The sequence below is a fragment of the Microcaecilia unicolor genome, chromosome 1 (assembly GCF_901765095.1).
Source record: "Microcaecilia unicolor chromosome 1, aMicUni1.1, whole genome shotgun sequence".
In the NCBI taxonomy this organism is placed as follows: domain Eukaryota; kingdom Metazoa; phylum Chordata; class Amphibia; order Gymnophiona; family Siphonopidae; genus Microcaecilia; species Microcaecilia unicolor.
The window spans coordinates 62,444,831-62,468,886 of NC_044031.1; the positions used below are offsets into that span (position 1 = coordinate 62,444,831).

Below are 24,056 nucleotides of genomic sequence, written 5' to 3' on the forward strand. Positions count from 1 at the left end.
AGTGGGATTTGAACCCTGGCTTCCCTGGTTCTCAGACTAATACTGATAAAACATATTCCAAACATGTTTGTTTAACTCAATAATAAAGACTGGCAGATCTAAATCCTAGTGGCCATTTGGCAACCTGCCAGAAAATCTATCATTGTATGGTTGCCATTAACCACAAAATTCTTGTTACAGTATTGCTGAACATCACTGCCCACTTGATGAACAGGTAGATGCTGGACTAGGGAGCTAGGTATGTCTGGGAGCCAAGTGTTAAAGTACTTGTATATATTTTTCCAGAATACTGCAAATATTGTTCTGTTTAATATGTTGTATTAATTTGGTGCATTATTTATATTTTTTGCATATAATTTCTGGAATATATTCTGTGTGCACATTACCATCAGTAATAGAAGTACTAGGGAGACAGCTAATACAGCTGGACTAGAGCCACATAATGGACTCATTCCATGCTGTGTTCAAAAGTGTTCCACTGTCCTTTTACTGTTGACGTAGGTGTTGTGCCCCACTCCAAGGATTTTAACTTGCTCCATTCCGTTCTACTCTGTCCCATATACCACCCTAGCCACACCCATACCTTGACCCTAACCCCGCCCACGTTAGCCTCCTCAAACAGCTGAGTCACCAATCGCCTATGGGCATCTCCACCTTAATTGTTGCTGGGTCATACCTTCTGGTACCAGATTCAAAATGGTCAACCCCTAGCTTGCAGTACTACCCCTAAGATCAAGCTGCCAAATAAGTACCCAGTCCCTGCCTTTGCAGCTCCTTACTTGGCAGCTTAACCTCTAACGATAGTACTATCAGACCACTAGGAGTCAACTGGTAGCATTTTGAACCTGGTTCAAAAAATGGCAGCAGCAACTGAGGATCAATCCTACCCCCTGTAGACACCAGAGAGACCCCTGGTAGACCTGGGAGTGGGTCAGGGGTTGGAGCTGACCTTTTCAGAGGGGGTTTGGAGGTACTTAATAACCCTGTTGGGAGGGGCGTGTGAGATGGGGAGAATAACTGCTGTCAAGAGCAGCAGTTTTAATAGGCTACATACCTGGAGATTTGGGGAGATCAGGATGCTCTTTTTCTCCACATGCAGCTTTTTGCTGTGCATCCTAGATGTGCCAGTAGATAACTTGTGCACTCCTGCAACTCAGTCTAGTATTTTACAAACGACTACATTTGGCAGGGCCTTTTGCAAAATATCAGGGAAATTATGAAAACCCCAACCTGATGTGTTAATTCAAATCTCGACTTTCTATGAAAAATGGGCCTATATGTATAAGAACTAAACAGAATCCAATTACTATATCTTAAACTTCCAAATGTATGTCTGTCTTAATGAAGGAAAAGACCTGAGGATCTGAATTTGAGCAAAGATCTTGCTCTAAATAAATGTATAGCATCATTGATCTTAAAAATTTCCTTTATGGTAGATGCTTCTTTGAATACATTTTATTTTCTGTTTTATATTCTTACAGTAAAAGTGGATAAGCTTCACCTGACTGAAACTTGAGCAAAATCACTTCTTCATTGTCCGAACTATAATTCATAAAAAAAAAAAAAAAAAAACAGAAAAACGTGAAGGACAATTCTATAACAGGGTGCTTACAGTTACACATCACTTGCCTGTGTAAATTTACAGAGCACTAGCACTTTCACAGCTGAGTGTACACATATTATTTATTAGGATTTATTTGCTGCCTTTTTGAAGGAATTCACTCACGGCGGTGTACAGTAAGAATAAATCAAACGTGATTTGTATTTAATAAGTATTTTGTATAAGCTTTGTATTGTGAATAAATAAAATATATAGGAGTTAACAAAATAAGTTTGATGAATAACAACAGTATTTGTTAACAATTGAAATTCTGATTAACCCAGCTGGAGGAGAATGGATATTTATTAGGGATATCCTGACCCTTTTGTGGCCTAAAGACTGGGAGAGAAGACAAAGGCCATATTTATTTTTCAGTACTCAGACACCAGTTTCTTTGTTTCTAGCAGAATACCTAACTGCTATTCTGTAAGGACACACATGTGATAATGTGTGCCCGGCAGGGCGTGGAGTCCTCAGAAAACACACAGAGGGCAGTGCAAAGGTCAAAAGTAAAGGGTTTATTCTATGCCACAGGGAAAATCAACATGCCTGTTTCTTCTTATTATTATTAGCATTTGTATAGTGCTACCAGATGCACGCAGCGCTGAACACCTGATACAAAGAGACAGTTCCTGCTCAAAAGAGCTTACAATCTAAATTCACAGTCTCATTTCTCTTAGTAAAATCTGTCAAGCTCAGTTCAGTACAAATGCAGTCTTTGTGCTTCCCTCTGTACCCTTTCATAACATACTTAGCAATGGCATAGCTACGGGGGCCCTTGGGGGCCTGGGACCCCCCAAATTGGCTCTGGGGCCCCCGGTTTGGCTGCGGGGGTTCCCAAACCCTGCCAGCTGAAGCGTTTGTCTCACACTGGTCTCGCTGCATTGCCTACCCAGTCGCGCCATGCACACTCGTTTTAGTGAAACTGAGCATGTGCGACACTTCGCACATGCTCAGTTTCATTAAAACAAATATGCATGGCATGACTGAGAACAGAGCAGGGCAGGCAATGTGAGACCAGTGCGGGACAAATACTTCAGCTGGCAGGCATTGGGGACCCCCACCAGCCAAGATACCATCATGCGGTGGCAGTGGGGGGGGGGGCAGCAGGGAGGCAGGCCAAAATGTGTCCCCCCCCCCCCATCTAGGTCTCACTACACCCCTGATACTTAGTACTCTCTTCCAGGGCTGGCTCCCAGCCTAGCCCAACCCAGAGTCCATTAACACATTCTCCTGGGTTACCTCTAAACATACAACCCAGCCAGTATTTCCTGACTGTAATTCAGGTGTCTCCTTCCTGCCAGTCTTTCCACAGCAGCTCTGAAGCTTAAAGCTGGAGACACACCACTTCCCTGGTCCTTGACTCAGGTGCTATGCATTCACCTTGGACCTGGATCCTCCTGCTCACTCTCTCTCCCCTTGGACCTGGAGCTGGAGCCGCTGTATCACAGCAACCTGATCTCTCTTTCTCCTCAGGACCTCTGTATCGGGGTCTCTCTGATCTGTACTGTCCGAGGGCTGTTAGCTCCCTCCTGGCCTGAGCCCCGCCCCTCTGACTCAGGCTGAACCTCTGCAGCCTAGCGCCACCTCTTGCCAGGTGGCTGAACTGAGTCAATCTCAGCCTGTGCCTCGGCAGACTAGCGCCATCTGCCAAAAGGGTGCTGAACTGCATCAGTGAGGCAGTTGTTTCCTGCCCCTACACTACTCACTCCCTCACAACGCATAAAGTGGTATAGTTTGTAATTCAAGAAGAATGAGTGTATTAGGGATGTGCATTCATTTGAAATGACATATCCTATACCATTTCCTGTCATTGGCAAATGATAAAAAGCAGAAAAGAAAATACAAAGGGGCCTTTTACAAAGCAGCAGCAGAGCTATCGCCGCTTTACTGTGTGCCAATCCGGCAGTACTGCCATCTCACTGCGGGTGCCGGCAGTAGTGCTGCCCCTACCACCCTCCATTTCTGGCGTGCCTGAAATTATTTTTAATTTTTTTCCAGTGGGTGCTTACCCGCGCTTCCTGGTTACCGCTGGGTTGGCGTGGGATCCTCAAGGAAATAGCCACACAGCAAGTATATACTTACCACACAGCCATTTCCTTTTTTTTCACAAAAACCCCGCTGAAGTAAAAAGGGCCTCAGCGCACACTATTTACGGAAGAGTATGCACACTTTCCAGATAGTGCGCTCATGCGTGAGTCATTGCATGTGTGCAAACTATCTACCCAGGCATATAGCATGGTGCCTGTGGGGTAAAATGTTTGCCCTGTGTACTACATGTGGAAAAGCTGCAGGGCATGACCCCTGCATTTACTGCACAGGGTCTGCATTTATCCACACTAGATTTTGCACCTGACACCCAGTAAGTGCATCCACTTGCCACATTTTCATAAAAGAGCCTATTAATAACTTAGCAACAGGAATAGACACTGTTTTGAGTAATAAGCCAGCCTGCTAGACAAGTCACATGTTAAAAGCATCTTTGGAAATGTATTTTGCTCTGGTGTATGAAAAACATGTATTCCTGTGTAGTCAATAAACTAGATCACAAAGGCACTGCTGTTTCTCCTTTATTTTGTATTGTAATGTTCTAGTGGGGATCTGTAACTAACCTTCAATAACAATCTTTATTGTTTTATTGTTTCATTTCTGTAATATAATCTTCTCAGTTGTAGAGAACTATTCCTTCTTTGTCAGCTCTTTGCATAGCCAATGAATCAATATCAGTCATCTCCTTTGTTAGGTTGAATTTATTACAAGCATTACTTCTTTCCAAAGCTGCAGCTTCTTTTAAAATCAGTTGTTTAAATATCAGTACATTCTGAAAGTCTGAGCTTTATATATAGGGTGTTCACTGAAATGTAATTTTAGTTCTAGTGTCCTAATTTTTTATTTTAATTCCACTGAACTGAACAGGATCATGTACATCCATTGGTACAAAATTACTAAACCCTGGTGAAATTTGCAGTTACTGTGGCTTAACGCAAGATTTTACTTCGCTACGGCGCCCTTTTACAAAGCGTCAGCAAGCCCAACGCGAGCCAACCGCACGCTAACTTGGAACTCCTGTCAGCCCAACGTGACCACCGGCGGTAGTTCTGCCTTGAGAGTGCACCATTTCCGGTGGTGCCAGAAAATGTTTTATAACATGGCACTAACCCAGTGGTAATCGGCCATCGCCACATGCTGCCCGATTACCGCCAGGTTACCATGGAAGCCTTTACCGCCACATCAGTGGGTGGCGGTAAGTGCTCTCTGTTGGATGGCCATGAGGTAAGAGTTATCTTAACGCATGGCCATTTTTACCCGCTGTGGGAAAAACAGCCCCCTGCTGCTACCACAGGGCCCTTTTCCCCACAACTTAGTAAAATGACCTCTCTAGCTGTAAATTTAATGCGATACTTATTGGAGGAGTTCCCAACATTGTTTTTATTACAGGTCCTGTAAAGATTCAAATTAATGCATGGTATCTGCTCCTGGTTAATGCAGAAGTGCTTAGGAGTAGATTGAGTAAATGGTGCTGACAAAACGGCGCAAAGAAACAAAATCTGCGTGGAGTGCTTTTTTTATAAATGGTGCTCCAAGTTGTGCTACCCTTATACTTAAAAAAGTTTGTTTAACTATAGGATACACACAGTTGAGGACTAGCAGGAAATTTGATAATTAATTGAATTATACTTCTTTTTTACTTCCACTACCTATAAAGGAGTCCCAGTTCAATCACTGGTTTCAAAGAATATAAGGGGGGGGGGGGGGGGGAATCAGAATAAAACCTACAGTGATTGTTTTCAAATACAAGTACTGGTTAGCTTATATTGTTAGTAGGGAAATGATATCACAATAAAATGAAGTTTATATATTACTACTACTACTACTACTATTTATCATTTCTATAGCGCTACAAGGCATATATTAGAAAGTAATCTAAGAAATGTATTGCTCTTGATTGTAATTTTTCAGAGCATATAGTCCTCACATTCAGTAACATAAATATGCTTTTTTATTTTGGATTGTGCATCAGGCTGGCATAACGTCCACAGTGTAGTCCAGTGTCTGGACTCCTTTACCTAGAATCTACATAATGCTTGTCCTTAATCAGTTTTGACTCAATACAAAATGGGGGAACATCTCAATGTTACTTTCTCTTGCTATTTGTGCACAGTTTGGATACGCATAAAAAGCTGGAAATCATTTTTTTTTACACATTCTCACAAAGTTCCTGTCTCAGAGGATATTTAACTACATCTGCATTGACTTGGGAACCCAAACGTGCTAGACTTGTTGAGAAGTCTTTGTTAAAATGGGTCTCCCAAAACAAGAAGACACAACATATGCCATGTTTTGACGGACACAGACGCCTGCCTCAGGGGTCAACTTAAAACACTGAGGCAACTACATTATTGTTTTTCCCAGAGTTCCGGGTATGACTCCTAAAGTTTTCCTCAGAAATATTTCCTCAAATTATTACTTTAAAAGGAGTGAAGCCTGTGAAAACTGGGATTACTTTAATCAGTGGGATTTGAATTAGAGACTTAAGTATATGTATTGTTAAATAATTTCTGGTTTTTAAAAGAGAAAAAATGTAATCAGATGTATTATTTCTAACTAATATTGGACAGTAAGTATGTTTTTCAATGAAATGATTTGACTATATACCGTATTGGCCTTGAAGAAGCCAACCAGATGATCAATGTGGAATAATGAATTAGATGAGTAATATCTGGGGATAATCAGGTTAATACCACGGGGGTTTTTTTTTTCTGTTTACTGTTTAATTGATTTCCTTATCTTGTTTTACTCTCCCTATTTAGTGGTCTAAGGAAGAGAATAGAATTACCTGACTGAAATTATTTCTACATATTACTTTCTCTGTATTTCCAGCAAGTTGTTTTATCGCTTGTAAAAATTTAAATGGTATAAATAAATAAAAAAACAAAAAACAAACATTGTGACAACTAAAAGTAATGCCTGGTGCTGTGGCAAAAGTCAATGAAAGCAGTAGCCTCCACAGCACAGCTGTGTGGAGAGTAACTGCCGTTTTGGCTTCTTTGTGTGGATCCTCATAGAGGGGTGTCTTCCTGCTTCTGCTATGGACATTTCTCCCAATTGTAAGCCTATGCTTGCAGTTCATGGGGACTGGAGGGTAATAATCTCCTGTGGGTTTAGCAGAGGGCTGCCAACGGCAAGCTCTGAAAATCCCCAGTGGGCCTTATTGGTTTACATTCACACAACCAATCTTTAGTTTTCTGTTTCAGCTTTGACCGAAACTAGGCAATATGCTTCGGCTGCAGTTTATGTTTTGGTCGAAACAGAAAAAAAAGCAGTTTCAGTCGGCATCTAGTTTCTTCACACCTTTCTTTCCCTGTGCACTGGTTGTGTAAATCAGTCCTTAGTTCTCCTTGCTTTTAATGATGCAGTGGCCAGGGAGGAGAAGCCAGAGACAAAGTCACACCCATGAGCTACAGTTTTATGGTCCCTCAGTTTCCCTCCACAGGGGTGTCTCGTTCTAGTACTTTACTAGGCAAAAAGGTCAGCCATGATTTCTGGAAACTGCAAGTGCTTTCCAAGTTAAAATTTCACATATCTGATAGAAGCAATAGAAATCACTGTCAAGCTGTCACTGATAGGCAGAAACTGTATGCCCTCTACATATCTATCTCTCAGGGTTATTTATTTATTTGGATTTTGTTCACATCTTTTTCAGTAGTAGCTCAAGGTGAATTACATTCAAGTACACTGGGTATTTCTCTGTCCCTGGAGAGCTTACAATCTAAATTTGTACTTCAGGCAATGGAGAGTTAAGTGACTTACCCAAGACAAGACCAGTGATCTGACCACTAGGCCACTCCTCCACTAGGAACCACTATCTAAGGAGCAAACTACATTGTGATGTGTGTGCAATAGGACTGTGTAAAATTTTACTATCTCTTATAAATAGCCTTCTTTTATTGGACCCTACCTGCCCTTCCAATTTCACTCCATCTCTCTCCTTCCTTTCTTATCCAAGCTACTTTAACATACTATTCACCACCATTGTCTTGACTTTCTTTCATCTCAAGCTATTCTTGATCCACTTCAATCTACATTCAAACAGCCCTTGTTAAAGTCTCCAATGACCTGTTTCTGGCCAGATCCAAAGGTCTCTATTCTGTCCTTATCTACAGCTTTTGACACTGTTGATCACCACCTACTCTTGATACGCTGTCCTCACTTGGATTTTGGGGTTCTGTTCTTTCTTGGCTGCTTTCTTATCTCTCCCATCACACTTTTAGTGTATGTTCTGGTGGATCCTTCTCCACTTCTATCCCACTATCAGTTGGGGTACCTCAGGGCTCTGTCTTAGAACCTCTTCTTTTCTCCATCTATACATATTTCCTTGGAGCCCTGATCTCCGCTCATGGTTTTCACTATCACCTTTATGATGATGACTCCCAGATCTACTTCTTGACACAAGAAATTTCAGCAGAAATCCAGGCCCAAGTTTTAGCCTGCCTGTCTGACATTACTGCCTAGATGTCTCATTGCCATCTGAAATTAAACATAACCAAAACTGAGCTTCTTATCTTTCTCTCTAAGCCCACCTCTCCTCTTCCCCCATTCTCTATCTCTGTGGATAACACTTCCTGTCTCATCAGCTCATAACCTTGGGGTCATCCTTGACTCCTCTCTCTCTCTCTCTCTCTCTCTCTCTCTCTCTCTCTCTCTCTCTGCACATATCCAACAGACTGCTAAAACCTGTTAATTTCTTTCTCTATAATATCACCAAAATTCTCCCTTTCCTTTCTGAGCACACTGCCAGAACCCTTATCCACACTCTTACACCTCATGCTTAGACTACTGCAACTTGCTTCTCACAGGCTTCCCACTATGCCATCTCTCTCCCTTTCAGTCCATTCAAAATTCTGCTGCACAACTTATATTCCACCACTGTTGCTAAGCTCATATTAGCCCTCTCAAGTCACTTCATTGGCTCCCTATCCATTTCCTCATACAGTTCAAACTCCTCTTATTGACTTGCAAGTGCATTCACTCTGTAGCTCCTCACTACCTCTCCACTCTTATCTCTCCCTACTTTCCTCCCCATGAACTCTGCTCTTCAGTTAAATCTCTCTTATCTGCACCCTTCTCCTCCACTGCTAACTCCAGACTCCATTCCTTTTATCTTGCTGCACCGTACAGCTGGAATAGACTTCCTGAGTCAGTACGTCAAACTCCATCTCTGGCCATATTCAAATCTAGGGTAAAAGCCCATGTTTTTGCTGAGGAGTAGCCTAGTGGTTAGTGCAGCGGACTTTGATTCTTGGGAACTGGGTTCGATTCCCACTGCAGCTCCTTGTGACTCAGGGCAAGTCACTTAACCCTCCATTGCCCCAAGTACAAAATAAGTGCCTGTATATATGTAAACCGCTTTGAATGTAGTTGCAACATACCACAGAAAGGCGGTATATCAAGTCCCATTTCCATTTCCCTTTCCCCTAACTCCTATTCACCTGTTCAGTACCTATATCTGTAAGTAATTCCCTTATCCCTTATTTGTCCTGTTTGTCTGTTTTGATTATTTGTAAGCTCTATTAAACAGGTGCCATCTCTTTTCCATGCTGAAAATCCCTAACCACTTTAGCCTTTCCTCATATGGGATGAATTCCATACCCGTTATCATTTTGGTCACTCTTCTTTGAACCTTTTCTAATTCCACTGTATCTTTTTTTGGATATGGCAACCAAAATTGAACGGAATGCTCAAGGTGAGATTGCATCGTGGAGCGATACAGAGGCATTATAATATTCTTGGTTTTATTCCCTCATAATTCTGAGCATCCTGTTTGATTTTTTGGCCACCGCCGAACACTAGGCAGAAAATTTCAGCCTTTTGTCTACAATGACACCTAGATCTTTTTCTTCAGTGCTGACTCCTAAGGTGGACCCTAGCATCAGGTAACTATGATTCAGATTATTCTTCCCAATGTGCTTCACTTTGCATTTGTCCACATTAAATTTCATTTGCCATTTGGATACCCAGTCTTCCAATTTTCTAAGGTTTTCCTGCAATTTTTCACAATCTGCATGTGTTTTGACAACTTTGAATAGTTTTGTGTCATCTGCAAATTTAATCACTTCACTTATCGTTCTGTTTTCCAGATCATTTATAAATATATTAAATAGCACTAGTCCCAGTACAGATCCTTGCAACAGTCCACTTTTCACCCTCCTCCAGTGAGAAAAATGGCCATTTAACCCTACCATCTGTTTTCTGTCCAATAGCCAATTCGTAATCCGCAGAAGGACATTGCCTCCTATCCCATTACTTTTTAATTTTCTCAGAAGTCTCTAATGAGTAACTTTGTCAAAAGCTTTCTGAAAATCCACATACACTACATCAACTGGCTCACCTTTATCCACATGTTTATTTATGCCTTCAAAAAAATGAAGGAAATTGGTGAACCAAGACTTCCCTTGGCTGAACCCATGCTGACTCTGTCCCTTTAAACCATGTTTGTCTACATGTTCCATAATTTTATTCTTTATAATAGTTTCTACTATCTTCCTTGGCATTGAACTTAGGCTTGCCAGTCTGTAAGTTCCCAGATCCCCCCTAGAATCCTTTTTAAAAATTGGTATTACATTGATCACCCTTCAATCTTCAGGTACTATGAATGATTTTAACAACAGATTACAGATCACTAACAACACATCAGCAATTTTATGTTTGAGTTCTTTCAGTACCCTGGGGGTGTATGCCATCTGGTCCAGGTGATTTGTCACTTTTTAACTTGTCGATTTGGCTCAGTATGTCTTCCAGGCTCACCGAGATTTCTTACAGTTCCTTTGCCAACCTTGAAAACCATTTCCAGTACAGGTAGATCTCTTACATCTTCTTCCATAAAGACTGAAGCAAAGAATTCAATCAATCTCTCTGCTATGACCTTGTCGTCTCTGAGTGCCCTTTTTGCTCTTTCATGCTCCCACAGATTCCTTCACAGGCTTTCTGCTTCTGATGTACCTGAAAAAGGTATACTATGAGTTTTTGTCTCCACAACATTTGTCTTCATATTCTCTTTTAGTCTTCTTTATCAGTGCTTTGCATCTAGCTTGACAGTGCTAATGTTGCTTTTTATTTTCTTCATGCGGATCCTTTTTCCATTCTTTGAAGGATGGTCTTTGGTTCTAATATCCTCTTTCACTTCACCTTTTAACCATGCTGGCTATTATTTGTTCTTCTTTCCACCTTTGTTAATAAGTGGAATACATCTGGTCTGGACTTCCATGATGATATTGTTAAACGTCTATGCCTGATTTAAAGTCCTAACCTTTGTGATCAAACCTTTCAGGTTATTTTTAAACATTTTCCTCATTTTTTTAGTCACTCTTTCGAAAATTGAATACCGCTACAGTAGATTTCTTTAGTGACTCCAGATTTGATCATGTTATGATCACTGTTTCCCAGTGGATCCAACACCATTACCTCTTGTACCAGGGATTTTAACTGTCCACAAGTCATATGAAAATCAGGTCTGGAAAAATCCAGCACCTTCTTTGGTGTCTTCTTTGGTTTGGGCTCTCCCAGCTTTATGAGTTCTGGGGGACACCTGACAGCTCCTCCCCTTGGGATAATTTTCTTACATAACAGGCACTATCCCCGCCCCACAGCTGTCAACCAGAAAGTTATAAGTTATGGCAGGTATCTTGGAATCCCCTTTTCTCAATCATATTTCTATACATTGGGGTTCTATCCAATTGGCTGCACCACAGCAGTTCATAAACTCCGCATCTGACATTTCATCCTTCCCTTGTATCTCAGGCTCCTCCACTTCCATAAAAGTAGGTTTCTCCTGTCTTTGAGTCTCGTTAGGAACTCCAACCCCATGAACCTACTGGGAACCCTTACATACTAGCTGCGGATCAGGGAGGCTCATGTTCCTCATGGCTTCTCTCTTCACTAGCCCTCCCCCTACAAAGTTTTCTGGGCATCTGTGTCCTCATTCCTTGTCTACTGGTGTACTCAGTGTTTCAAAACCCCCTGACCTTCATGGGACAGATTCATGGGCTAGGGCATGGGCATCCTCCTGAATATGACTATATATATATATATATATATATATAGGACCAAAGAAATACATGCCGTTAACCGGAGCATGCACTTACCGTTGTGACCCAAAGAAGCTTGACATCTGATAAACATATGTACAGTATTGTATTATACGTACAGTATACAGTCTCCGTTAACTGATGTTAGGCTTACTTGACGTAATCAGTCATAGTCCTCTGTACAATCTTGTGGCTAAACAGTAAGATAAAGGAAATCATTAGAGCCAAAAAACAATCCTTCAGAAAGTGGAGAAGAGAACCAACTGAAAGTAACAGGATAGATCATAAGGAATGCCAAGCCAAATGCAAAGCGGAGATAAGGAGGGCAAAAAAGGACTTTGAGAAGAAATTAGCGTTGGAAGCAAAAATACATAGTAAAAATTTTTTTAGATACATTAAAAGCAGGAAACCGGCCAAAGAGTCGGTTGGGCCGCTGGACGAAAATGGTGTTAAAGGGGCGATCAAGGAGGACAAAGCCGTAGCGGAGAAATTAAATGAATTCTTTGCTTCGGTCTTCACCGAGGAGGATTTGGGGGGGGCACCGGTGCCGGAAAGAATATTTGAAGCGGGGGAGTCGGAGAAACTAAACAAATTCTCTGTAACCTTGGAGGATGTAATGGGTCAGTTCAGCAAGCTGAAGAGTAGTAAATCACCGGGACCTGATGGTATTCATCCCAGAGTATTAATAGAACTAAAAAATGAACTTGCGGAGCTACTGTTAGAAATATGCAATCTGTCCCTAAAATCGAGTGTAGTACCGGAAGACTGGAGGGTAGCCAATGTTACTCCGATTTTTAAGAAGGGTTCCAGAGGAGATCCGGGAAATTATAGACCGGTGAGTCTGACGTCGGTGCCGGGCAAGATGGTGGAGGCTATTATTAAGAATAAAATTGCAGAGCATATACAAAAACATGGACTGATGAGACAAAGTCAGCACGGATTTAGTGAAGGGAAGTCTTGCCTCACCAATCTAATGCATTTTTTTGAGGGGGTAAGCAAACATGTGGACAATGGGGAGCCGGTTGATATTGTATATCTGGATTTTCAGAAGGCGTTTGACAAAGTGCCGCACGAAAGACTCCTGAAGAAATTGCAGAGTCATGGAATCGGAGGTAGGGTATTATTATGGATTAAGAACTGGTTGAAAGATAGGAAGCAGAGAGTAGGATTGCGTGGCCAGTATTCTCAGTGGAGGAGGGTAGTTAGTGGGGTCCCGCAGGGGTCTGTGCTGGGTCCGTTGCTTTTTAATGTATTTATAAATGACCTAGAGATGGGAATAACTAGTGAGGTAATTAAATTCGCCGATGACACAAAATTATTCAGGGTCGTCAAGTCGCAGGAGGAATGTGAACGATTACAGGAGGACCTTGCGAGACTGGGAGAATGGGCGTGCAAGTGGCAGATGAAGTTCAATGTTGACAAGTGCAAAGTGATGCATGTGGGTAAGAGGAACCCGAATTATAGCTACGTCTTGCAAGGTTCCGCGTTAGGAGTTACGGATCAAGAAAGGGATCTGGGTGTCGTCGTCGATGATACGCTGAAACCTTCTGCTCAGTGTGCTGCTGCGGCTAGGAAAGCGAATAGAATGTTGGGTGTTATTAGGAAGGGTATGGAGTCCAGGTGTGCGGATGTTATAATGCCGTTGTATCGCTCCATGGTGCGACCGCACCTGGAGTATTGTGTTCAGTACTGGTCTCCGTATCTCAAAAAAGATATAGTAGAATTGGAAAAGGTACAGCGAAGGGCGACGAAAATGATAGTGGGGATGGGACGACTTTCCTATGAAGAGAGGCTGAGAAGGCTAGGGCTTTTCAGCTTGGAGAAGAGACGGCTGAGGGGAGATATGATAGAAGTGTATAAAATAATGAGTGGAATGGATCGGGTGGATGTGAAGCGACTGTTCACGCTATCCAAAAATACTAGGACTAGAGGGCATGAGTTGAAGCTACAGTGTGGTAAATTTAAAACGAATCGGAGAAAATTTTTCTTCACCCAACGTGTAATTAGACTCTGGAATTCGTTGCCGGAGAACGTGGTACGGGCGGTTAGCTTGACGGAGTTTAAAAAGGGGTTAGATAGATTCCTAAAGGACAAGTCCATAGACCGCTATTAAATGGACTTGGAAAAATTCCGCATTTTTAGGTATAACTTGTCTGGAATGTTTTTACGTTTGGGGAGCGTGCCAGGTGCCCTTGACCTGGATTGGCCACTGTCGGTGACAGGATGCTGGGCTAGATGGACCTTTGGTCTTTCCCAGTATGGCACTACTTATGTACTTATATACTTATGTGTCTGAGTTCCATAGACTACGTCTGCCAGATGGTAAAAATTTTCATAGCACTGACATCCAGTGGCCTCCAGATAGGCCCACATGGTGTTGAGACTCTCCAGTGCTCTTGCAAAAGTGACTGGAGGTTGTTGAATTTCATCAGCATGTGCCTTGCTGCTCATTTCATCATTTGTTTCATCATCAGCCGTTGCCTGCATGTAGGCGCATATCTCGACATCAGTGCTGTCATCAGCTGTTTGTAGATCGTAATCAACAGCTACGTAGTGATTAAACTCCTCTTCAGTAACACCGGCTGGGATGTCAATAGCCTGTTCATCTGACGAGTTTGCAACAGCTGCATCTGTTTTGTCCCTCTCCACATCCCTAACAAAGCTTGCCTGCTTGAAGCAGTTCACAATGGTTGCCTGTGTAACATGATTCCAGGCTTCTTTCTGCATATGTAGGGAATCCAACAGTGATAGATTATGAGCCAGTTCAACAGCATGTTTATCCTTGCCAGTCTGGTCATCCATAACGCTCATCAGACGACATAGCACAAGAGCCCGATAATGTTGTTTGAAATTGGCTATTATTTCCTGATCCATAGGTTGGATCAGAGAGGTAGTGTTTGGTGGCAGGAAGACCACCTTGACGTTAGACAGCCTGACATCATCCCTGTGTGAAGCACAATTATCACAAAGCAACAAAATCTGACGCTTTTGTGCCCGCATTCTAGTGTCTAACTTCTTTAGCCACAGCTTCCAAATTTCCCCAGTCATCCATGAATTTGTGTTAGCCTCATATGACACAGGAAGTCACTTAACATTCTTGAAGCAACGGGGCTGTTTGCTCTTTCCAATGACGAGTGGTTCCAACTTATCACTCCCATCCATATTGCAGCAAAGGAGGATCGTCAGTCGGTCCTTCGACGTTTTACTTCCTGTAGTTTCGGCTTGTTTGAATGCAAGTGTTCCATCAGGAATCGTTCACCAGTAGAGACCGTTTTCGTCAGCTTTGAAAATGTCATGAGGTGCAAACTCGTTCAAGATGGTAGGAAGAACTGAAACAACCCAATTTTCAGCACCAAAGTCATCAGCGTCTTGTTTTTCACCATGTAGTTTCTTGAATTTTTCTGTTGTTCCTCTCCTTCCATCTTTCCAACCATCCAACAGTGGCTTTGAATTCAGTTAGTCCAAGACTTTCAGCTAGCTGATTAGCTTTCTTCATAAGCAGTGGACCACTGACAGGAAACTATCTGCTCCTGACTTGAGAAAACCACTGAAGAAGAGCATCTTCTACATCCTCAGCTTTTCCCGCCCGTTTATGTTTCTAGTGTGCATTTGTATTGTTTTGCCAGTCTTCCAGAAGCTGGTCTTTCTGCTTCAAGATATGTGAAATTTGACTGGGATTGACACCATATTCTTTAGCAACAGATGCTTGACTTTGTTTCTTTTCTAATTTTTTAAGAACTTCTATTCGTTCAGCCAGTGTTAAAGTCTTACAGTTGCGCAACGACAACTGCAGTGTACACTCTAACAATATTCTTTCGCTTATTCTGCCTGTGGCAGTTAACAAATGAGATTTCAAATTTACTACCCCTTTGTCATGCGCCAGTTGGCTTCCATATTCCGTGCGTGCGCTTATGCGGAGTCTTTCCTGCAGAGGAGCGGTCTTAAACCATGCCTATAAGCGAATCTTGCACTTATCAGTGGTGCGCTAAACCGAAGTTTGTTCCCATAGAAATTGATAGCGCCAAAAACGGGACTGAAGTACGGCATGCAGTTAAACAGAGCATACGCTTATCCGACGTTCACTTAAATGGAGTGCACTTTATATATATATATATATATATAGAGAGAGAGAGAGAGAGAGAGAGAGAGAGAGAGAGATAAAATATAAGTATTGTAAATAGTAATGTAAATATTTAGATAAGGGCCAAGCTGTTTTTAAGAGGCAAGTACACTTTCCTGTGGGGGAAATCTTATTGTCCCTTTAAATAAGGCTTTTTAAGGGGCAAAGGTATTTATTCATTTTAAGTGGTTGATTTCCAGATGATATGCAGTGACACTGTAGAACAACAGGTGGTATGGTACATAGATATCCTATTTTTATCACAAGAAAAAAAAGATGTACATAGATTTTACATCAGTCCCATTTACTGTGATTGAAGCTATGAGATGAGAGCAAGGCACTGACCAGAAATACTCCAGTCAGAAGCAGGAGGATCTGAGGGTTCCAGCCAGGAGATGTACATATGTGTGAATGATGTATTCAAGCAAATTCTGTTCACCAAATATTTAGTCATTATTCTTATGCTCCACCTTCCCAATGTAATATCTATTTTTGTCAAACTTCTTTTTCACCTCCTTGAGTGTCTCCTGAATATCTTCTCTTATGACAGATTCCATTTGAGAAACACTAACACCGGTGAGATATTTGACACTGCTGGCAATAAGCGTGCAAATAACCTTAAGCAGTGAACGGGGCATACAAGCAGTGTTCATAGCAGTTAAGACAGGTTAATGACTACTTTTGCAGTGTGTTCAGTCCCTCCCAGTATGAAATGCAGCAGCTGTTTGGAGATCAAATAGATGTCTCCTGCATGGTAACATACAGTAATACCAGCATTCAGATTTATGATGGCTTCAGCCTAAAGCTTCACTCTATGAACACTTAAGGCACTTCTCAGTACCCTCAGCTCTTCATTTACCAAGTTTACCATGACTCTTTCCTGTCTCGTTTGAAACTTCAGTGACTCCAATTCCAGTGCCCAAGAGCAACTTTCTTAAATAGAGGCGCCAGCTCTGTGGGTGCCTGGGCACCTCCAGTATACTATAATATACTTTATTAAAGTTGGAACAGAAAGCTCTATTCTGTAGTGCAGCAGGGGAAGGTAGGAAGGAAGTGCTTCTGTATCCCAGCTATTATTGCCACCTCCCCCTGCAGGAGAATGAGGTAGATACTACAACTTATTAGCTGGCTATATCTGCAACAGAAGGAGGGAGGTGCTGTAGCCTAGGATAGAGGCTCTTCCTGTAGTAGTCTACAGCTGCCAATAGGAAGGGGATGATCAGCAGATAAACACTGAGGAAAAGAAAGAAGACTGAGTCACATATTTTATTGGCATGACAAATTTTACATATGTTGCCAAAGTAATATATTTAGCAGATAAGGTAAAAAAAAAAAAAAAGAGAGAGAAGCACTGGGAGAGGAATAGAGAGGCTAGGAATGGGTGAAAGGGGTTGCTGTCTGGGGGAGAAAATAATGGCTGCCTGGGAGAGAACATGATGGTGTGAAGAGCTGGAGGTGGAAGAAAGGAATTATAAGAGGAAGAGATGTTGAGTGATGGGGACAGAGGCTGGGAGCGGAACTGTGGGAAGAAGAATAGAGGGGACTGGAAACAGGTGAAGTGAACTGAAAGGGATTACTGGCAAGGGGAGAGAATTCTGCTGTGAAGTAATGGAAGAAGCAGAAAGAAGCTTTATGGAGAAGAGGAGCTGGGTGATGGGTACAGGTGCTAGGAAAGGAGCTGTGGGTAGAGAAATAGAGGGGACAAAGGGGGTTGAAAAGGGTACATAAGTACATAAGTACATAAGTAGTGCCATACTGGGAAAGACCAAAGGTCCATCTAGCCCAGCATCCTGTTACTGGTTACTGGTTGGGAAAGAGAATGCTGCTATAGAGCTAGAAAAGGCAGAAAGCAGCTGTAAAGGAAAGAGAGGCTGGGTGATGGGGACAGGGACTGGGAGCGGAGGTATGTAAGAGGATTAGAAACAGGCTGGGGCGGTGAGAGGCATTCAGGAACAGTATGGGCTATGGTGGGAGATGGAAGCTGAGAGAATGAGACACGATCTGGGAGAAAGGAAGAAGAGCAGGCAGAAGGAACACAAACTGCAGAGGAAAGTGAAACTAGAAAAGATGGAGAGTAGTTGTGTGGTCCTGGGGGAAAAGAAGGACTAAGAGAAAGGTGAGATGAGAGGTCGTGATGGAGAGAACAGACATTGAACATTATTAAGAATTAAGTTGTTTTTTTTTTGGGGGGGGGGAGGGTTTTTTTGCCGGGTTCTTGAAGCCTGGATTGCTTTTGCTGGGCTTGATGGACCCTTGGTCTTTTCCCGGTATTTATTTATTTCAGGTCATTTATACCCTGCCTTTTGCCGCAGTTTTGCAGCCCCAAAGCAGCTTACAATGAACTAATTAAAATAAATACATAACAGTTACATTTCAGGAGTTAGGGCGGGAGAACAAGGTAAGAAGGGAAAGGTACGGGAGGCAAAGATGGACGGGAGAAGTCCAGGCGGGCCAAGAGGTGAAGAAAGGGTGAGAAGTATTATGTGGGGGGTGAGACTTGAAGGAAGTGGGATGAGAGAAGGTAGAGAGGTGGTTATGTAGAGACAACACATGGATGAAAAAGAAATTAGATGAAAACTGTAATTCATAAAACAGAATGAATGGGAAAGCAGAAAGGAAACATTAAAAAAAACTGATAAGTAGAGACAAAGGATAGAAAACTGTAGATACAAAGGTTGGAAAATTGTTGAAGTTTAGTAAAGATTTCTCTGCTAGCTGGGCTGGGTCAAAAATAGGGAGTAGCTGGTATTTTGCTCTTCCACTCTAGCCCTATGATCACTAGGACAAATAAGTTAATTTCAGTGACGTAGCCAAAGGTGGGCCCAGGTGGGCTCAGGCCCACCCAGTAGCACCACACCTATGATGTGGCTGGCAGGGATCCCCAAGCTCCACCAGCTGAAAGCTCCCAACAACTGTCCTTCCTGCATACCTTGTAAATAGCAGATCTTCGCCTGCAGCGACTGAAACACACTGCTTGCACCAGCCCCACAGCCTTCCCTCTGATGTATTCCCATCTATGCGGAAACAGGAACTTGCATCAGAGGGAAGGGGGCTGTGGGGCCAACATGAGCAGTGTGTATTAGTTGCTGCTCGTTGCTGGTGAAAATTTGCTATTTAAAAGGTATGCGTGGGAGGGGGATGTTTGAGAGACCATCCGCCTTATTTTCGAAAGAGAAAGACGCCCATATTTTGACCCAAATCGGGAGATGGGCGTCTTTCTCCCGTGGGCGCCCAAATCGGTATAATCGAAAGCCGATTTTGGGCGTCTTCAACTGCAATCTGTCACGGAAATGGCCAAAGTTGACGGGGGCATGTCAGAGGCGGAACTGGGGCGTGTTTATCGGCCAAGGAGAGATGGCCGTCCTCGGCCGATAATCGAAAAAAGAAAGGCGTTTTTAGCGCGAATTTGGGTCACTTTTTGGACCCTTTTTTTTCCACAAACAAGTCCCAAAAATGTGCCCTAAATGACCAGATGACCACCGGAGGGAATCGGGAATGACCACTCCTGACTCCCCCAGTGGTCACTAACCCCCTCCCACCCCAAAAAAAACAACTTTAAAAACTTTTTTTCCAGCCTGTATGCCAGCCTGAAATGTCATACCCAGCTCCATCACAGCAGTATGCAGGTCCCTGGAGCAGTTGTTAACGGGTGCAGTGGACTTCAGCCAGGTGGACCCAGGCCCATCCCCCCTACCTGTTACATTTGTGCTGGTAAATGGGAGCCCTCCAAACCGCCCCCAAAACCCACTGTACCCACATCTAGGTGCCCCCCTTGAGTCATAAGTGCTATGGTAATGGTGTAGAGTTGTGGGGAGTGGGTTTGGGGGGGATTTGGGGGGGCTCAGCACCCAAGGGAAGGGAGCTATGGACTTCAGAGGTAGTTAACTTTTTTTTAATTGTTACAAGTGTCCCCTAGGGTGCCCGGTTGGTGTCCTGGCATGTGAGGGGGACCAGTGCACTACGAATCCTGCCCCTCCCACAACCCAATACCTTGGATTTGTTCGTTTTTGAGCTGGGCGCCTTCGGTTTCCATTATCGCTGAAAAACGAAACCACCCAGCTCAAATCTGCACAAATCCGATGCATTTGGCTGGCACAAACCGTATTATCAGAAAAATGATGGATGCCCATTTTTTTCCACAATACGGTTTGTCCCGTCCCTTCACGTACCCGTTCTCGGAGATAGACGCCCATGGAGATGGGCATTTGTGTTCGATTATGCCCCTCCTGGGCCCAGGCCCACCCAAAATTGGGTGTCTGGCTATGCCCCTGGTTAATTTACTGGAGGAACAAGGGGAAGCAGGAGGGAACTGTGGTTTATGTAGTGTCATGGTCTGAAAAATCTCTTTAAAATTGCTGCTCTGGCAAGTCTGTAATGGAGAAGGCCTAGAGCCAAGTCTCAAATTATGGAGAGAAAAATTATTTCCTGTTTTGTTTTTTTAAATACAAATAAAACAATCACCCCCATTACATCCTATGGGAGATAGTGGGTGTGGATCAAGTGGGCGCATTATGCTGCATTGGCCCAAAGAATAGCATAGCAGCAGCAGCAGAAAGGAGACAGGAGAGATGGGGGTGTGGGGGGGGGGGGGGTGTGGAAAGGAGCAAGGGGAAGCATTGCCCCCAACCTATATGTTTATGTTGGTTTGGTTTCCCGCTTGGCTCAGCTACTGCGTTCTGGCTTCCTTTCTTGCACCTATAACTCTTCAGCTGAGCAACTCCTGATCAGATGAGGGCTAGCTTATGGAATGTGTGATCTATGTGGTTGTGCAGGGTACCACCCATATCCTTCTAAATCATGAGAGAACTTCTATAATAGGGTGCCTAAAATAAGAGGGTGGGCAGTCTCCTATTTGAAGCCTATTTTATAAAGAAAATGGGCATCTACTTTTCATGACAGAATACTATCACAAGTGGTAGAATATACACTTACATTTAAGGCACGGTCACTTACACCAGCCCTATGACTGGAATAAACGCTCACACTTGAGATAGTCAGAATAGCGTATAGAATACTATGATCTTATGTGCATATTTACATACTTCATCAAATCTCCACCTCTAGGTAGGCCTTTTAGGAAAGTAAATGCTATCAAAAAATGTTGCATAGTTTTCTGCTAGTTGGTATTCTATAAGAGGTTATACGTGTGCATTCCTGCCACCTAAAATTAGGTGATTCCTTATAAAATGTGTGCTGAGTTGAGCACTCCTAATCATTTTGAATGTTGGCACCTATGCTCTTGAGCCTCAGCACATTTCTAGGGCAGAATGGAAAAGAAAAAACACGCACCCATGAGTTCTGTAAAATACATTTCTCTGAAGATACTTCTCCAATTGGGCTCGTTCTGCACCTTCAGTGACAGGAATGTACCAGGATACTTGGAGATTATCTGAGTTTCTGAAATTTGCTGCTAATGTTTATCTCTAAATGTGCATTATGCCCTTCTGGTGTTTCTAAAATGTAATATGTATAGATAATATCACGCTGCACTTGGAAATTCTTTTTAATCAGACCTGTGGCACACAAAACAATTAAGACAATTTCTGTATCTTTCCACTATATTTTCTTGGTGTTTACATTACATCGAGAGCTATTCCACAATAACCTATGTGGATTACATAATTAAAAGACTACCAGGACAACCATCTGGGAATTTACAAAAACTAAAAGCAGTATCCCAAATATAATCATTTCACATATTTTTTGAATAAAACTGTCTTCAGTTGTTTACCGAAGGCGCACAAATGAGATGAAGAGTGGACAGAGGAAGGGAATTCAATATTGTCACACCTTGATACGGAATTGAAGCCGAAAGTTGTTTAAGATATTTAACCGACTTGACTGATTTGTTGGTACCTAAGGATCTTTTCTTTATTCAAACTAGTTCAGAATACTTGCTTGGTGGCAATAACATTTCTGTTATGGTTGTTCTTGTGTTTTTCGCAATTACTACAATATCCAGTATCTTGCACTGAGCTTTTGGCGTGGGAATCGGAACATCCAAGATGATATCTCCACAGTTCTGTCAGGGTCGACATCCTCAAAGATTTTTTTTTTATATTGACATATTGAGATTTGTTTACCTTACTGTAACTTTTTGTGAACTGGCTTTTTAATATCATCATGCCACAAACAGTGGAGAGAGTCCAAGAATTGCTAACCTTTCTCTGATTCTACAGGGCCTCAGATGCCTCTAAAAAGGGAGCACATTAAAAAGCCGCCGTGATTAGTAACTGTTGAAAACTTATTTTCTCTGTAATTTGATAATTCATTTTCCTTTTTAGTTGTCACAACTGTATCGTCTTTTCAGCGCCAGCACAGATCCTATTGGTAGGTTGAAGCTTTGCACACTTGGAACCGCCTCCAAATATAAAAGAGAATGCTTTGGATAGTGAAAAGGTATATTAAGAAGGTAGTCTGTTTAATTTTTACATTTAAATTTGCGTGCAATCTTATTCTAGCAATTTCCCCTAACAACTCTGTACACAAGGGCCGTCTATGCAGCTAAAGATCTGCTAGATACAAGATTACCCCCGACCCGACCGACCGGACATCAACCTCCAGTCACAACATTTTTAACACCGTCCAAAATCCTTACACAGGTCGACCTGTCAGTGTCAACAACTCTATATCCACCAGGGCAAAAAAACATCGCAAGCACCGCCCCCTCGACGCCCTCTACCGCGCCAGCTCTAGGGAATCCGCCAATCCCTGTTCTCCTCCCGCGCTGCCCCCTCCCTCCTGCTGCTCCCAGTCCCCACACAGTTTTACCCAGCAAACCTGTGCGCGCGCGCCTTCACCAGCCCCTTTCTCTCCCCTCCCCTCGCGCTTCCTTGTTTACGAAGCTTCTCCGCGCGCGCCGCCTCCTCCTCCTCCATGTTGTGAGAAAGGAGCACTATAGAGCGAAAGGGCGGCAGGAAGGAAGCGACGACGGGAGGAGGGGGCGAGTCCGCTGAGTGACGGGGGCGACCGAGGGCGGCAGAGGAGCGAGACCGCCCGCTGTGGCGCCAGCAGCTGGAAATTAAAAAAAAAGAAAAAAAAGAGAGAGCCTAGCGAAGCAGGGCGGGAGTGAGCTGGAGAGGAGGAAATAAATAAATAATAATAATTTGTCCGTCTTCGGGGCGAGTCCGTCCTTTCCTCACGGTCCCCACACCCCTCAGCAGCCACGGAGCCTCCTCTCTCCCCTCCCCTGCGAACTGCAGCTCCGGAGCCTCCGGGGGTCGCCCAGCGCCGCTTCAGCTGCACCACCAGACCGAGAGCCGCTGGCGCCCTGCCCTCCTCTCCTTACCTCGCTCGCGTTTCTACTACACCAAGTCTATTTTTCTAAGGAATATTGTGGCTTTTTTTTTTTTTTTTGCTAATCCTTGACTCTTTGGATTTAATGCTGAAGAAGAAAAAAAAAAGCAAGGGACCCTGCCTGGCGCCGGCTGGTTTGGGAAGCAACTTGTTAGGGGAAAATAATATAGTGATTATTATATAACAGTTATTGATGTGCACTCCAGATTGGAGGGGGATCATCGAGTAAATTACCATCCGTTTCCATGGACAGCACGTCCATTATCACCCAGGTTACTAACCCCAAAGAGGAGGAGATTATATCCTGCAGTCAGGATAAAGGTAAGAATGTTTCCATCATTTTTTTGACATTTTCAGAGCGTGTTATCTATTGGTGGATTAGCTGTAGGCATTGATATATATATCTATATCTATCTATCTATCTATCTATCTATATATATATATATATATATATATACACACACTGATTTCTATAATGCTTAAATGATTGTGGCCAGCAGTTTCTTAAGATGTTCATACTGTGAAATAAAAATGGAGTGTTTTGTCACTAAAGAATTTAGGACCGGATAATTGTGTGTGTGTGTGTGTGTTTTTTTTCCCTATAGAGACAGAATGGGGGGAAATGCTGAACAAATCCGGCCTTTTAGTATTGTGAGCTCAGAAACTATGCTGTTAGATGTGGAAGTCAATGATGTGTCCACACGAAGAAAGTAAAAGAGCATCTGTATTTCTTAAAATACATTTATTTCTCTTCTTCAGGTGACTGCCTTGTATTTAGGTCTCCCAAACAAATTCTCCTCTTGTACATCGCACACGCCTTCCTTCATTAATCGGGAGGCTTCTCAAAGCCCCAAGAGCCTTATTTTCTGACATTGTCGACTCTCGACAGTTTTCGGGTCTCCTTTTTATTAGTTTATTTAAGGCACTTATATACTGTTTCTCCAATTACATTGAG

At 42.9% G+C, this 24,056-nt stretch overlaps 1 protein-coding gene across 1 annotated transcript in view; it reads left to right on the plus strand.

Moving 5' to 3' along the window:
• Positions 1 to 22,651: 22,651 nt before the first annotated feature.
• CTDSPL (CTD small phosphatase like) overlaps positions 22,652 to 24,056 on the plus strand; it is a 137,390-nt gene continuing 135,985 nt past the window's right edge. The window contains exon 1 of the mRNA XM_030197877.1: positions 22,652 to 23,422. Within this exon, the coding sequence (XP_030053737.1) occupies positions 23,347 to 23,422 (76 nt within the window). The 5' untranslated portion in view covers positions 22,652 to 23,346. The remainder of the gene's footprint in view (positions 23,423 to 24,056) is intronic.